This window comes from Coccinella septempunctata, chromosome 7 (assembly GCF_907165205.1).
Source record: "Coccinella septempunctata chromosome 7, icCocSept1.1, whole genome shotgun sequence".
NCBI lineage: Eukaryota > Metazoa > Arthropoda > Insecta > Coleoptera > Coccinellidae > Coccinella > Coccinella septempunctata.
In genome coordinates this window covers 17,530,181-17,547,621 of record NC_058195.1, presented here as the reverse complement: position 1 = coordinate 17,547,621, position 17,441 = coordinate 17,530,181, and the positions used below count along the sequence as shown (strand labels likewise).

At 35.7% G+C, this 17,441-nt stretch overlaps 1 protein-coding gene across 1 annotated transcript in view; it reads left to right on the top strand.

Moving 5' to 3' along the window:
* The window catches only part of LOC123317949, a 135,817-nt gene that overhangs the window by 107,939 nt on the left and 10,437 nt on the right, over nt 1-17,441 (top strand). The window contains exon 3 of the mRNA XM_044904586.1: nt 7,100-7,321. Within this exon, the coding sequence (XP_044760521.1) occupies nt 7,236-7,321 (86 nt within the window). The 5' untranslated portion in view covers nt 7,100-7,235. The remainder of the gene's footprint in view (nt 1-7,099; nt 7,322-17,441) is intronic.

Here is a 17,441-nt window from a genome sequence, read left to right as displayed (position 1 = left end):
AATGTTAAATGCGACGTAATAGAGTGAGAGTTATAAAAGAAATTTGGACAAATAAATTGAAATTGACTGAATAAAAACTAGATATACATGACGAAAAAACGAAAAATAAGTTCTGTCTGTACTACTTGTAGTCGAAGTATGTTATGCGTTGTTGAAGTCAGTGAAACGTTTAACCTCACTTTCGGTAATTTTAAAAGAGAAATGTTTTTATATTAAATTGATCTTTGTATTTTATATTGTAGAAACCCTGAAGAAGCAATAAAAATAATTGCGAAAGCTTGGTTGAGAAAAAAGAGTATTTCTATTCCACAAAAGAGTCGTTAAACCCTTAAAATTACTCCTATTATATATATATATATATATATATATATAAATTGTACAAATTCAACAAGTTCATCAATTCAAAACAAAGTATCGCACAGAAATAACACCTTTGACGTATAGCAGATCACATACACTCTTATATCCCCTAGTCAAAGCTCTATTCGTTGTCCATAATTCAAAATTTTTTATAAAATAATTGGAAATAAAAATAAAGCACAAATACGACAGATTCCGAACAATGTTCAGTTGAAAACTAACATCCTGGTACAAAATAAAACCATATTTTTATGTTGTCGGCCAGGATGTTTGTTTTCTGGTCTCAACAAAGTCGACATTGAAAATCAATACAAGAAATAGAATTCGAATTTCGCGCCCCTTCATTATAAAACGGAAAACTGTTATTAAACAGTTTTTCCGTATTGACAGTACGTTGTCAGCGCCATCTCATTGTCAAATGTGTTTTCACTGGCCAAAATGTAGACGGTTTTTAGCAAAGATTATAGAGTAGAAAGATAGGAAACGAAGCGACTAAAGTGATGTGAGCGCTATCTGTGTTTCAAATGTGTTTTTAAGGCCCTAAGACTGGTAAAAATATTAATTCGAGGGACAAATAAAATTTTGTGAGATGTCAGATGGCCATTTTGATCAAAGAAGTTTTGAATGTTTTAATTCTCGTATCGCCTTTTGTTTATTAAGCTCGTTCTATTTGCTGATTATTGAAATTTTTGTCTAATTTCTTGGCGAAAACCTCAAAATATCGTTCGAAAATTATTGAATGGTGAAGAACTGTGGATCAAATAAAACGAATTTTATTAAGGAAAATGGGACTGTAAGTATTAAAACTGGTAACATGTGATTCGGTCATTCATTGACTTTTATTTTCAGCGCTACGAAGTGGATAAAATTTTCAGGTCGTAAAGACCTGCAAACACTACTGACTACACCATGTGCAATGGACATTTCACTGCAAGTCGATTGAGACCTGTTCATCAACGTCAATTGTTGTATGCAGGAAGCATACCTTGCAAGAAGGGCCAATTTAGGACAAATTATGACGTTTATACGTCCATTCAAAGATTCTCAATTGCTGCTCCTTCAATATATTCAGAAATGCAAAGGTTTTATTGATTTCCTTTTGGGTATCGAGGAAGTGTCAAATTTTTGTTTGGAAAGTCAAAGTTCTATGAAACCTGCTGTAAGTGTTTCGTTCGTTCATTATTCAATTCGTATATTGTGTCATAAAGAGACCATATCATAAAGAAATCATAAAGAAACTCCACCGAAGGGCTAATATACAGCTCTTGTATACCTCAAGTTTTTTTTTAGTTGAGGTTCTGAAATTAATTTAAATTTTTTTTAAATTTAAATTTAACAATTTTTGTGAATTTTCTATAAATTGCAAATAAAAATATAGCACATCCGACAGCGTGTTTCATTGATATCAATTGATACAATGTTCAGATGAAAACTAACATTCTGATCACAAAACAAAACCATACTTTTGTTTTGATGTACAGGATGTTTGTTTTATGGTCTCAACAAAGTCGATATTGAAATTCAAAACAAGGAATAGAATTACAATTTCGCGCCCCTCTATTATAAAACAGAAAACTGTTACTAAACAGGTTTTCTATATTGACAGTACGTTTTCAGAGCCATCTCATTGTCAAATGTGTTTTGACTGATCAAAATATAGTCGGTTTTTAGTACTAGAGATATGAGGGCGTTTCAAATCTTTTTACTCTATAATCTTTGTTTTTTAGTACTAGAGATATGAATGTGTTTCGTATATTTCTATTCTGTATATTGCAGCCGCCATATTCAAAATGGTGGAAATTTCACCAACTATCAAAACTGAATGTTGCTCGGGTCAAATATACATATAGCTGTGTAACAAATATCATTATTCATCATAATGAACGGTAGTTGATAATTTCGAGGTTAACCGAAAAGTTTTTGCGTGCAATAATTCGAACAAATATTATAGAGAACCATCGAACCTCATCTGTCGTTCTGACAAGAATTGATGTTAAGACCTGTCAATCTCAACTCGAATCTTCCACGAAACGTCAGCAATAAATCTCAATCAGGCTTTCAAATGGTTCAATCCTATTCTTCTCATTTCTTCCTGTCGATTCCTACTTGGCCAATTCCACCCCCTCAGGAGACGTTTCGTTCCCGATAAAAGGACACACATTCGGTCCAGCCGGCCCATCTTATCGTATTGTATTCCGGATGTGCCCCCGTTTCCCGATCCAACAACTCCGGCAAAACCACCCGGAAAGGGCATAAATATTGGATTGCGTACGTCGTACGTTTCAAATGACTGGAAAAACAGGCTGTCGGGTCATGTTTCCGTAACCCTTTTGTGCCGTCCTGAATGCCGCGATGCGAGCTGCCGCTTTTCCGCCGACCGGAAAACACGGCTCGCCTTTCTTTCCGCCGTTTTCGCTCGAAGAAATTCGCCCCATTCTTTCAGATTGGATGGGATGATGGAATGCGGATTATGAAAACGGAGATCTCCGGTAGGCGCGGGGGCGGGGGTTTTAACTACTCGGCGACCTGAAGATGCTATTGTCATAACGAAACACGTGTGTGAGGTTCGAGGAAATTTTTGATGTGGAAGTCCAGTTCACGATCTATACGAACTTCAGGTTAGAAAGACGAGCTTTCGTTAAGAATAAATAAGGTCCATTTAAAGCCGTTATGGCTATGAAAGATTATGAAGGACTACCAAGTACAACAATTATCGTTCCAGAATAATTAAGTAAAATACAAGTATCGGTCCAAGGAACAAGAAAATCCACACACTATTTTTTTAGCAACCTTTCGGCTCCTTTATTGGGCCTTTTCAGGCGTCAGAATAATGATAGTAATAAAGAATGATCACGCCTAAACGGTGAGGCAATGAACACAATAATAAGGATAAATTCAGATGAATACCACCCACTGATATGAATATCAACAAGTGTTACGATCTTAATTGAACTAGCCAATTTGCCATCGTCAAGGCCTCAAATGGAATACGCCCCATCGAAGAAGAGCAGATGCTGACCATGGTTTCGGTCTCATTTGACCTCATCATATCTTTAATCTTCGATGGAGAAAATCACGCCGTTTAGGCGTGATCTATCTTTATTATTATTGTACCGCTGGCATCATTTCTGCCGTGATCTGAACGTGTTCCCAAACTTCTCAATTCATCACACGTCAGTTGTTCGCAAAGCGAATCGGCGTACTGAATTATAGAAAATATGGGACATATGCTATTTTACAAAGATCCTAATCTTTGCTATTGTCTTCGTCTGGGTTTCTATCTGGAGGGGATTGAATCGGACACCGTTTCATACTGGTTGGCGCTCTGGGTAACTGTACAGTACTCAGTAGTCGCTGTGTTACTGGATAGTACTCAGTAGCGCGTGCCAGTGTTGAATAAGGGTCCATCAATTCCAAACGCTATGTTGCACTGATGAGGTCAAATGAGACCGAAACCATGTTCAGCGATGGAGCTCACTCCATTTGGGGCCCTGACGATGGCAAATTAGCTAGTTCAATTCAGATCGTAACACTTGTTGATATTCATATTAGCGGGTGGTATGCATCTGAATTTATCTTTAATAATGATTGTTCAAAAACTTTCATAGATGAAAGTTGTCAAAAATTATACACTAAGATTTCACCAAGGGGAAATGTATACATCGATGTATTCATCTGAATGATGATGAATACAGATGAATACAGTTGTCAAAAATTATACTCTAAGGCCCGGTTGTTCAATTCGTTATTAGTCAATCCTGGATTAATTTTGACATTTCCGTTCAAATCTGTCACGTTAATCCAGGATTAACTTAAATCACTAATTGAACAACCGGGCCTAAGATTTCATCAAGGAGAAGAAGGGTCAATTCGTTGTCTACTGAGAGGATCCCGAGAACTATAGCAGCTAGAAGAAAACGGATGACACATTTCCTAGCTCATTTTCAGAGAAACAAAGAATGGTGAAAACCGCAGCCTCCAACGATACTTCGTTTTTGAGTTTGACAATTTTGTAAAGTTCTCATAACTTTTTTGTCTTTGAAGTTACAAATCTGAAACTTGAACCTGCTACAGACACTTTTTAACGAAGAATGTAGAATCTAGCTCAAAATATTTTTTCATTTCGAATCATCAGGTGAACTTTCTTTTTTTTAAATGCAAACTTTTATTGAATTTGATATTTTTGATTTGAAAAAAAAATTTTTGTCGGTAGATTCTATGTCCTTAAGAAGGTTCAAGTTCCAGATCTGTAATTTCAAAGACAAAAAAGTTATGAGATGTTTTCGAAATCGTCAAAATCTCGATTTTTATTTATAACTCGAAATCTAAAAATGATAGGCCGATTCTGTTTTCAGATTTGGATTAGTCACGCAAAGACAGCTCGAGAATGAGTCATCCGTTTTCTTCTAGCTGCTATAGTTCTCGAGGTCCCCACAACGATTATTGTCCATCCTGTACATCGATGTATTCATCTGAATGATGAGGAATACAGATGAATACATCGATTTATACATTACCCCTTGGTGAAATCTTAGTGTATAATTTTTGACAACTTTCATCTATGAAAGTTTTTGAATTATCATTATTCTGACGCCTGAAGAAGGCCCAATAAAGGAGCCGAAACGTTACTGAAAGAATAGTGTGTGGATTTTCCTGTTCCTTGGACCGATACTTGTTTTTGACTTGTATTTGACTGGCAGAAACCGACCTTCAATCAAAAAGTAGAGTAGGGCAGCTATAGACGGGTTCTGCTCATCAATACCGTATAACTCAACCAACGATAACGATCAAACGAAACTGATTCGACCTTCGACCGACCTCGGGCGTGAATTAGAATATATTCTAATTCACGATGAGGTCACATATATGTGACCATACTTTCAGAAATCTGAAAGATAAAAACCCATTACCATTCACATTGAATGATAGTTATCATTTTGATGCTTGGAACATAGATATACAGGGTGAGTCTTTGACTCGTACAAATATTTTAACAGTAGATTCTTGAGGTCAAAAGAAACACTTTTTTCCCATACCATTTTTTCCGATTCGGCCCTGATAAAAAGATAAAGCCATTTTGAATTTTCGTAATCAGCTGTACCACCCCTGGAAAAACAAAATCTAGCTAAATCTGTGACACTACACATCTGTGGATCTTTTAAACAATTGTATTCAGCCAAAGTACCCAATTTTTCAAATTTCACAGATAGGGGGAGTCCGGGAGATTTGCCCAGGTAGGAGGGATTTGCACACCTCAAATATTTCAATTCAAATTTCGCACTACCGGTATCGTAAATAGCTTGTGACACACTCGTAATAAGGCACTACTTGGTGGTGTACTTGGTGGCGCCATTAGAACAGTTCGGGAGTGAGAGGGTTGAACGTGATTTTGTTGTTAGGAAGTATGAAACTGAATAATTTTGGTTTGTTACACTGTCAGAAAAGCTTGATAGGTGCGTGGTGTTTTTATTGCTTTCATTGATTAATATCGTTTCAAGAAAACATCTGTTGAATAGACTAAAAGAGAGTGCGGGAGACTTGACCCATGATACTATGGTCGGGAGACATAATCAGTGGTCCAAGTTTTCCTCACTGAGCTTAGATAATAGTTTGCCTTGAAAATAAAAAAATTGAATTATAGAAATAAATATAAAAAATATACAAAGGTTCAAAAAAGTGAAAAACATCTCGGAAATATGTGAGAGTGACTCTGAAATAGAAAATATGTATTTCATACGCTGATACATCTGATGATGAAAACTTTGACATAGACAACCGATGGTCATTGGAAATTGTTTCCTTTCAATGTTTTTCCAGATAAACAAACTTATGGTCAAGTCTCTGTCTACCCCTGTTCAACTCTACCATGGGTTAGGAAGACATGAGCGTATTTTCGGTTCCTAAAAAAAGAATTGCTGTACCCAAAATGTTCATTTGACCATCACTCTACTATTATCTGTCGTTACCTATTCGGGCATGATATCTTCACGCAAATTTGAGTTGCTACCATTTACAGATACAACTCAAGCGGCTTCAGAGTAAAAAGGAGTTAAACTCTCCCGGACTGCCCGCATACTTATTAATTTTTGAACAAATTACTCGAAAACGGCGCATTATACGAGAAAATATGAAGAATACTTTCATTTCAATCGATAAAACCGTTTGTGAGATAAAAAGAACTGAAAATAAAAAAAAATTTATGGTTGGTTTTTTAACAGCTTGTATCTTTTGAACCAAGCCGATTTGGAGAAAATGGTTAAGAAAAAAAGAGTTTTTTTTACTTCAAGAATCTACTGTTAAAACATTTGTACGAGTCAAAGACTCACCCTATGTTCCAGGTTCTGATGAATGTATTACGTTCTATGGTTTTCCCTCTATGAATTTATAGAAATGTCAATAATTCCACCTTTTGCTTAGGCATTTTTCATGTATTTCTGATGAGTTCCGGGAAAAAAGATATAATTATCCAGTGAAGCCTTTCGGGCGTCATTTCATTCCCACCCAAAATAACTCCATTTTATGAGTTAATTCCTTTTTTCCTAGCTCGTGCCTACGGCGCTCGCAATTAACCCTCCAATGCATTTCACCTCTTAATATTTGAGTATATCATTTGATTTGATAATACTGAATTTTGTATACCGAATCCTTTCTTGAATTCAAAACTGATCACGTCCAAGATTACTTTCCAATTCCTCTGGACGCATTAATATTTCTCTAAAACTATGAATTCTTGATGCAGTGGAAGGATTACCGGCCCCTCAAATAAGTCAGCACGGTCAGCCTCAAGCAGGTTCCGTAAGCACTCCAATACCAGGTACTATATTATTCCCCGTTGGGGGTGGAGGTGTGGGAGGCATCAGAAGGACCCTGTCAGGATGGAGAGAATGGAGGAGGGCAGACCCTACCCTCATTCACAGCCTCTGGCGGAGCAAGATGGGAAACGGAATACGAAAACAGCTGGGTGAGTAATATACGGCTTTTTCTTTCATTATAATTAGGACTGAAAACGATACATCGATGTTTCAGAAACAGCGTCCAAATATCCGAAAAAAGCTCATGAAAAAGTGAACATTTGTTAGAGAGAAGGAGAACGATCGCCGTAGTAAAAATGTTTCTCCAAAAACGGGGAAAATAGGAGTCGCTGCGATCGCTAAAAGAATCAATAAGTGTCAATTTGAAATGAACTGCCTTCATTTCATTTTAGGTTATGTGTAACGATAGTTTTTTCTGATGCATTTTCAAACACGTTTCTTCGAATCTATAATAAATATGAATTTTGTGATTTATATGCAATAAGATACAATTCATATTATTAAGGGGAATAAGTTATCAGATTTATTCATTCATAATAATGAATGAAATTCAAAAGAAATCACTGAACGAAAAATTTTACGTACATATGTTTATCATTATTTATTGAAAGCAGGATATCCCTAATAGCACACAACGTCCATGGGACGTACAATTCATGTCCATTTAACGTCGGAACGTCCATGGACTTGATTTGAATGTCCTTTGGACGTCCGTTTCCGGACAGTTTTAGGACGTCCAAGATGGATATCCATTGTTAGTCCAATTGATGTACAATGTCCGTATCGGATATCCATTGGATGACCGTGATGGACATAATACGGACTATATGACATATGTCCGTATCATATAGTTCCAAAATAGTCCCAGACCGACTTAATACAGGCAATGTCAAAAATATGTCCTTACTGGATATCCATTAGGTGTCCGTGATGGACATAGTACGGACCATATAACTTATACATATATATTACATGGTCCGTATAACGTCCATCACGTGCACCTAGTGGATATCCGGTAGGGACATCTTTTGAATGTCCTCACCGGATATTCACTAGGAGTCCATAATGGACGTAATATGGACCAAATAACATGTATATATTACATGGTCCGTATAACGTCCATGACGGACACCTATTGGATATCCGGTAGGGACATCTTTTGAATGTCCTCACCGGATATTCACTAGGAGTCTGTAATGGACGTAATATGGACCAAATATCATGTATATATTACATGGTTCGTATAACGTCCATGACGGACACCTATTGGATATCCGGTAGGGACATCTTTTGAATGTCCATACTGGATATTCACTAGGAGTCCGTAATGGACGTAATATGGACCAAATTCCATATACACATTACATGGTCCGTATAACGTCCATCACGGATACCTAGTGGATATCCGGTAGGGACATCTTTTGAATGTCCATACCGGATATTCACTAGGAGTACGTATATGGACCAAATAATACATACATGTATAGCAATGAACACCAAAATTTAATATTATTTTTCACTAAACTCCATTTTTCCGCTTTGTAGTATATAAATATCTTATGAATATTATATTATGTATAACGTTATGATGAACGAAGACTAAATACTTGAGTAATTAGTATTATTAAATAATCTATGTTTGAGTTTTAAGACTTTTAGTTTTCATTATATGGTATTTCTGTATTAATCGACTACTATTCCATAAATCAGTTAACAATATAATGAATATGTTCCTACAAGTAGGTATATCGTCTAGTCTCGGTAGCTAGGACGGTTGCAGCGAAGCTCAGTAATGCGATGTCCCCACGTACTCGCGAGTTCGAATCCAGGCAAAGTATAAAAACTTTCTAGTAAGTATGGGTGGAAATGAGAACAACACAGAAAATACCATCTGCGTCTGAGTGTAAGACATTGGACCATATGCATAAAGAAATAGTAAATGCTTTTACTTCAGTTTATTGAAACGAACTTATACATTTTATAAGCAACTGACCAGGACAGCATTAGAGTAAAAGCAAATACCCTTCTTTATGTATACGACCCATTGGGTTCTAGGACATTAAAATTCTAATAGATAGGATAGCCAACGTCGTGGTAAATTTTTGTACCGTTGAGATAGCTAATGATGGTCCCAACGGGATATCCATTGGACGTCCGCGATGGACGTCCGAATTCGGTTCAAAGTTGTGACATTTGTACGTCCCTCGGATGTCCATAGAACGTCCATTGTACCAGAAATGGACGTCCCATGGATGTCCGTAATGTCCGAAGAGGACGTCCTATGGACGTCCATAGGACTATTTATTACAGTAGATTATGTTTCCAACACTCAGCTGAGAACCGTTATAAACCATATATTATGTTATGCCAACAAAATTCTTCAAGAATATCCGCTTCTGAACCATGTAGTTTTATTGGTCAGATATTTTTATTCAGAAGAGTCTACTTCTCACGGGGGATGACAATTTCGATTTGGTTTATAATGAATCTATTATCTTTTTTGGTATCTTCATCGCAAAAGTGCTTTGACACTCAAATTGATTCGGAGTCGATTCTTGAGGTAAGGTTTTTTTCCAATTTTCTCTCAAAAATACACTCTGAAATTTTATCTCTTCTCCTTTTTTTTCCGATGCCAAACAACTATTACACTAGCTCACACTTCAACATTTCACCATGGTTATATTATGTTGTTCTCTTTCTCTTATCATATTTCACCAGGAAGACAGTTCACTGAGCCAACTACAACTAGTTTAAATCAAAATTTCGTTCTCCCATGATCGCCAACGCGGCTATTGGCAAAAACATGAACTATCTATTACTAAAAAACTATTGGACAAATAATCTTTGGTCTCAAAGCAGCGATCGTTCTCCTTCTCTCTTCTCTTCATGGTTAAATTCTTAAACCACGTTCAATCATAGAATATCTAAGATTTAAGAATAAAGGATGTTGAAGAATTGGAACAATCTTGGTAGTTCTAGATGGTAACGAAAATTACCAAATAATTTTTTGTAAAATTACATCTCGCAAAAGCAACCAACAATTCCTATACTCCGTTCACTTTTATTGTAGCACTCATGGTTGGTCATGGAAATTTGACACATTTCACTCTGTATAGTACGAAAATGTGGGGTTATAAAGCCTATCAAAACATTTTTGGGTTTTAAATTAACGCTATGTTGCCCGTTCTACGTAAGTTTCTGTTATTCCGTATTTTATCACAATGTCGAAACTCTTCGGAAAATATGTGACGAACATAATTGAAGTTTGAACAAACTGATTGAAGGCATACCAAATACAGTTATTTGCATGGAAAATACAAGAGATCAGTATAATATCATAATATGTACTAGCTTGAGGAGAGTTCGTTATCTTCTTTGGCTTAAGTTTGAATACGTTACATCAGTTGTATAATAGATTTCAAAAATATTAACCCGAAGATGAAATGCATATGATGTAGTGTTTGGGAATGGGTATCTCCCGAAGGAATTAACAGATAATTACAAGAATGTTAAATTCTTCAACAAAAATCATCTTGCATCAATAAAAGTGAAAGGAATTAAAGGAAGTTTCAAGTCAAGATGAACTTCACCTTTGAACAAAAATTTCACATGAATAAGCAATTAACAGGACAACTGGCGCATATTTGTGGCTGTTCATCTTAATACATTGATATAATAATAATAATTAGGTATTTATTGGTACTTTAAGACATTTACAATGTATAGGACAAATCAAATGAAAATAGAAAAATCAATTTTCGGGAACTTATTCTACGATGACATTCATCGAAAATCCTGTAGTAAACTTTTCGCATTAATTCACTCAAACATAAAATTCTCAAATGCCACCACTTTTCTGGGTCTCTCAATAGAAGGAAATTCTTTGTCATCCTCTACATTCACAATCTTTCTGATTGTTGAAATAATCAGCTGAAATATAAGTTGTTTAGATTCAGATGAAACATTATATAAATTCTCTTACATTGAATATGTTCGCTACCGTCTGACATATTGTGGATTTTAGAATATCAGGGTATAACTATTTGAATGAGCGGACGTGAATTCTAAATAGCACTTCCTGAAACCCTGTCTTTTTTTTTTCAATCACTTTCGGCATTTTCGAAATAAAAATTGAGTTGTGGCAACGGCGTTATGACATTAACGACATTTCATGAGTGCCAACCTAACTCCATTCTAGTTACAAAAACTTGAGAAAATTATTTCATGGCCAACCGACTGCTAAAATAAATTTGAATGGAGTATAGTCACATGACGACATGTTCATAGAAAACGATACATATTTCCGGGCGACCGACTCTGCCGATATCCCGACTAGTTTTCTGGGTCGATGCCCGAACTAAAATTCTCGTAGGGGACCTGTTGAATGCGGCGTCGGCGTCTGGAGGCCGTCGTTCCAGCAGAACGCGTCGCGGGAAATGCCAGGTATTTTCCACCGCGGTGGTGGTGGAATGTGAGAACCCTTCGTTTTTCTGTGTTTCGCACTATTCGTGGAAGAACGGACGGAATGCTAAATACTGATGAGATTATGTCCTCAGTTATAGGGGTTGTTTTGGGTACGCTGGGGCTTTAATTGGTAGAAACACGTAGAGCACTTAATGGCGATCGAGGGTAATTACACGGAGCAACAATGGTTGGGATAGGAGGAAATCAATTTTATTTCACTGCTCTATGTTCTGTTTATTTGGCCAGTTTTGAAACATACCTCTTGATCAGAGATTGACAAGATTAGATTTCGTCGACGTTCTTCTGTGGTTTTCTCAAATGATATAACGTGCGTTCAAACAAATTCGTCGTCAAGTAGGCTATGGAATTTTGAACGTCGATATTCCGTGTCTAAACGTAATTCTCAGCTCGTGCTATACTATTTTCCAGGTGAACTGTAATTTTAGCATTTTGGATTGTTGTTGAATTAAAATTATCAGCAAATTTCAAAGGAGGTTTTTACGGAGGTGTGAAAGGCTTTTACTATTGAATCCTACTTCAAAATTGGGAAGAAAATTGAAGGAGAATGGAAATATTCTGTTCCGGCGACTTCATAGAAGCCAATGTTGCTGTAGATTATTAAGTATGAATTGTTTTGCGACGTGTTGACGAAACAGGTATGTTCAAACAAAAAAGGAAGTGGTCGACCAAAGAAGAAAACTCCAGAGTTCAGCAATAATGAAAACATGGTGACAGAAGCTCGACAAACCTCTGTTCAGGTTTTATCTCAAGTGGCTGGAGGCTGGAGTATCCGTTGGCATATGCCACCCGATTTTGAAAAAAAGATATCCATTTGTTTCCATAAAGATTGACATGTTATCAGAAAACTGAAAAGGTTGTGATTACCTAACCTTGTAGCATCCAAGAAAAATTGGAGTTCAGTATGCATCAGTCAAAGGCAAAATGTGGACCTACTTTCTTTTATGGAACTTAAATAGCAGAACGTTATGAAGGAGAAAGCATCATGCCTTTTTATAGCTGAATTGAATTTCAATAAATTGTCCAATAGCTATTTTCATGTAATTCAATATTTATAGAGAATTAATAAACATATTATTGAGATTCTTACTGTGATTTATTCATATGACTGAAGTATCTAGAACCTTCTTACAAAAAAAACAATACCACGATCAATTCAAGATTCATGTCTCTTAAGTATAAAAATAGACGGTTAAAATTTTTACGAAGAATTTTTCTAACCGCTCCAGATTGTTTGGATTCTTGTCATCTTACTCAATGAAAGAAATGCTTTTCGAACGTTGGGTGAAATTTACAGGTAACTTTTTCTAAAAAGTACCTTTCCGTACAAAATTACGATATATGGGTTAATGTCATCATTGTTTACATTTTGGGAAGATGAATAATTCAAGGAAAGACATACGTTCAGCCACCGAACATCAGCCTTCAAAATTTCATAGCCTACTTGACGACGAATTTTTTTGAACGCACGTTATATATACACATAGACATAGAGTCTCTATGTCCATGGATATGATTCTATTATCTGTGTATACAGTAGTCCGATTAAATACAAGTCTATGCACTGACCGATTATATTATGAATTTCAAACTGTTTTTCACATTTTCGAAAGAAATTTCTTTAAACAAATACTTTTCTAGGTTAAATTCATATACAGGATGTACCAAAAGTATTAAATCATACATCAGACCACGATAGAGTAGACACCAACATTAGTTTAATATACCGTTTTCAAAATAATTAGAATTTTATGAAAAAACTTAAAATTTCCGATTTTCAATAAGATTTTTTCAATCACAGGGCCAGTTTGTGATTAAGGATAGCGATTTTAGCTCAAATTATCACTCCTATAATTAAAATCAATCTAAGTAGTTGATCGTAAAACTCAGTGAATGTGAATTAAAATGCTTTTTTTCGACATAATTTTTATTACTCAGAATAAACCCTCTCTATAGTCTATAGGGGTGGGGAATAATACAATAATCTAGGATTAATATGAGCAAAAAACGCTATCCTTTCACAAATTGGCCCTGTGATTAAAAAAATACCTGAAATAGGAAATTTTAGGTAAGGTTATTTTTGGAAACGGTACATTTTGTCTGAACTAATGTTGGTGTCATTCGATAGTACGGGGATATATTGAAAAATTCTTAGCTTACTACAAAATTTCAATGTCAAAATATTTTCTTACTAAATATATTTTCCTCTTAATTGGATACATTTATTACGTCTCTAGACCTTTTCAATTACCTCCTCGTTGGAAGAAAATTTAGGTACGACCTTTTAAATTTTTTTTCAGTTGAGGAAAGAGATGATTGTCGGATAGGGCCAAATCTGGTGAATAAGGGGGGTGTTCTAGTAATTCAAACCCTAATCACGAATTTTTTGCATGGCAACATGAGATTTGTGTGCAGGGGCGTTGTCCTACAAAAACAAAACACCTTTGGATAGCTTTCCGCGTCTTTTCTCTTTAATTTTTTCCCGTACAGTGGTCAGTAATGTCGAATACTAATCTCCGGTTATTGTTCTATGCTTAACCATTTATCCAATCATGATTACTTCAAGGCAATCCCAAAAAACTGAAGCAAGAACTTTTCCAGCAGATTTTTGGACACGAAACTTCTTAGGTCTTGGAGAACCAGAGTGTCGCCATTCCATCGATTGTTGCTTTGTTTCTGGATCGTAGAAATGTACCCAAATCTCATCCATAGTAACAATTCGGTTTAAGAAGTCTATATCGTTTTCAAATCGAGCACAGATCGAACGCGATGCTACTACACTTGCACGCTTTTGGTCAACATTCAAACATTTGGAGATCCATTTTGCAGAAATTTTTCTCATGTCCAAATTGACGTGAATTATATGATGAAGGCGTTCGTAAGAAATATTCAGTGCTTCAGATATCCGTTTTAGCCCAATTCGACGGTCTGATAAAATCATGTCATGAACTGCATCGATATTTTCGGGGACTGGCACAGAAACTGGCCTTCCCGATCGGTGATCATCTTCAATGAAAAATTTACCTCTTTTGATGCTTGCAGTCTAATTTTTCACGGTCGCATACGAAGGACATTGATCACCAAGGGTATTGAGCATATCTTCGTAAATCTGCTTACCTCTTAACCCTTTTAAATACAGGTACTTGATGATACTCGATACTCCAATTTTTCGATTTTCACAATTCTTTATCTTCTTTCTTCTGATTTATTGCGTAACTCTGGTTTACTTTTTCGACCTCAAACTTCACATTGACACTTCTAATGAGTTATTGTTCGTTGCTATGGTAACGCATTTTTTTTATGCATGGAACTGTTCTAGGCTAACTAGATATAAATACATCCTCGTATTTGGTCTACTTCATCGTGGTATGACGTTTGATTCACTAGATTCGGGACATTCTTTGTATATTTTTCTTCTATGATTAAAACAACAGAAATTATTAATGTTTTTTTGTCGTTAGAAAATACTAGACTAGAATATGCTTACTGCTTGTCCACCGCAGATTACAGATCACATTATTCTTCGATATGTCTTCTGCAGTATACATAGCTTTATTATTCTCCAAGATTAATTATGAGAAAACTTTAAGGGTTTGATTATATCCCTCAAAAATATAATAATTTGTTGTTCGTTTTGTGGAATCTATATGCAACAAAATATGAATTCATTCAATTTTACCCTGACTTTAAATTTTTTATACGCTCTCGAGTCCGTGGAATCACTTACAGAAATAATCAATCGACAACATGAAAAGTTTAAAAGCGGTGTGACGGTATTCCACGTTGGCAACAACAGTTACGGCAACATCGATGGATTGGATGCACTTCCGGATGTCAGGAAGATTTCCCGGGATATATTGGGTTAATCCCACAGGAAATCATTCGGGCTTCCATGAAACTATTGTCTTTCCTACGACGTGCCGAAGAAATAGGTGAAAAGGTGGATAAAGGACGATCGAACCACAAGAAAAAACAGAATATGTTGTCGTTGGAAGACTGTCTTGGGGATACCTACGACTTGAATGCTTGAAATGATTGCGTATTGGAAATTTCATAAGAAAAACTTGTCGATTTTTAATCAGATATTCGTTGATTTTCGAATATTCCGGATTAAAGAATTGTTGATTACGAAGGAAGCCTTTAAAGTTCACACGCAGCTTAAGAGCTTAATGTCTGGTCACAAAAGATAACAATTATTTTCTGCAGTTTCATCATCATAGAAATCTACATGTACGACCTAAAGTACGACTAAGTAAATGAATCAGCATTCGAAATCGATACAATTAATTCCTGAATTTGTTCAATGGACGAGTTCAGAAACGTTTGCCAACCTTGTAAATATTCGACTACACTCATACAATGAAAACGTATTTTTTTTCAAATTATATGCAGCTCTCAAATCCAAATCCTAAATCTAATTGATATGAAAGAAAATTTATATTGCATTTTCGAGTTAAGTTTTGACAATATTCAGGCGTTTTAGTCGAGTTTCGTGCATTATATTAATGGTTTTATATCCATAGACTAAAAATGAGCCTGAAGCCATAGCCTGAATAATGTCAGAACTTACCTTGAAAATACAATATAATTTTCATTGATTTTCATCACTTGTAGTTGAGGAGCCTAAGAGGGAAATTCGGGATTTACTCGGGGGGAATTGTCTAGGACAGAATAGTAGAAAAAACGATCATTGTACATACTCGAGTGTGTCAGATTAAGATATATGTGGTTAATTACATGTTAAAAAGGATATTATTCTCTTAATCTGACAATTCAAGCGTAACGAAAATGTATGGGAGGGCGCCAAACTTGAAAGAAAAAACGTGTCGTGTACAGGGTGAGCAAAATTGGTGATACCTGAACTACAACTTTTCAACCCAACGAGGTAGAGAAAAATCAATGTACCATTCATGTCGTCTTTTTTTCGAGAAACTTATAATGCCATCAACTGCATTCTTCTATCTTCTTGTGTTTTTGAGTTATAGGCCAATTTAAATTTGGGCGATTTCAACTTTGGTCATTATCTCCGTTTCTGTTCGTGCTAGGATATTGAAATGAAGACAACAGACACTTTTTTTATTGCAATCCAGTGGCGTACTAGGATTTTTTCCAACAGGTATATTTGCTGAGCTATAACATAAAGTTGTGTTTTTTCTTATGAAAACAGTATTTTAAAATGACTTAGAAAGAATCGCCATTTTTTTACCGTTTCAGAAATATATTATACATCACCCTCCGTCTTCCTAAGTCATTTTTAACTACTGTTTTCATAAGAAAAAATACATCTTTATGTTATAGCTCAGCAAATATACCTGTTGGATAAAATCATAGTACGCCACTGGATTGCTATCAAAAAAGTGTCTGTATAATGTGTTATTTAAACATCCTAGCTCAAACAGAAACAGAGATAATGACCAAAGTTGAAATTTTAATTTTGTCCTATTATGTACTCGAAAACAAAAGAAGACAGAGTAATGCAGATAATGGCATTATTAGTTGCTCCAAAAAAGACGACCGTGATGTGCCATGCATTTTCCTCTATCTCGTTGGGTTGAAAAAGTTGTAATTCAGGTATCACCAATTTTGCCACCCTGTACATTCTCGACTCTCGAGCGCGGTGGCTTTTTTTTTCAATATTCAAGATTAACTGAAAAACTATAATCTATCAAGCCGAAACAATAATAATTGGCCATAAAAGTCACAAAAATAAGTTTTTTCGAATTATCTCCTCTTCGCATTCATTATGGAAGTTGTAGGGCATAACATTTTCTACAAATTTTGTCCGAA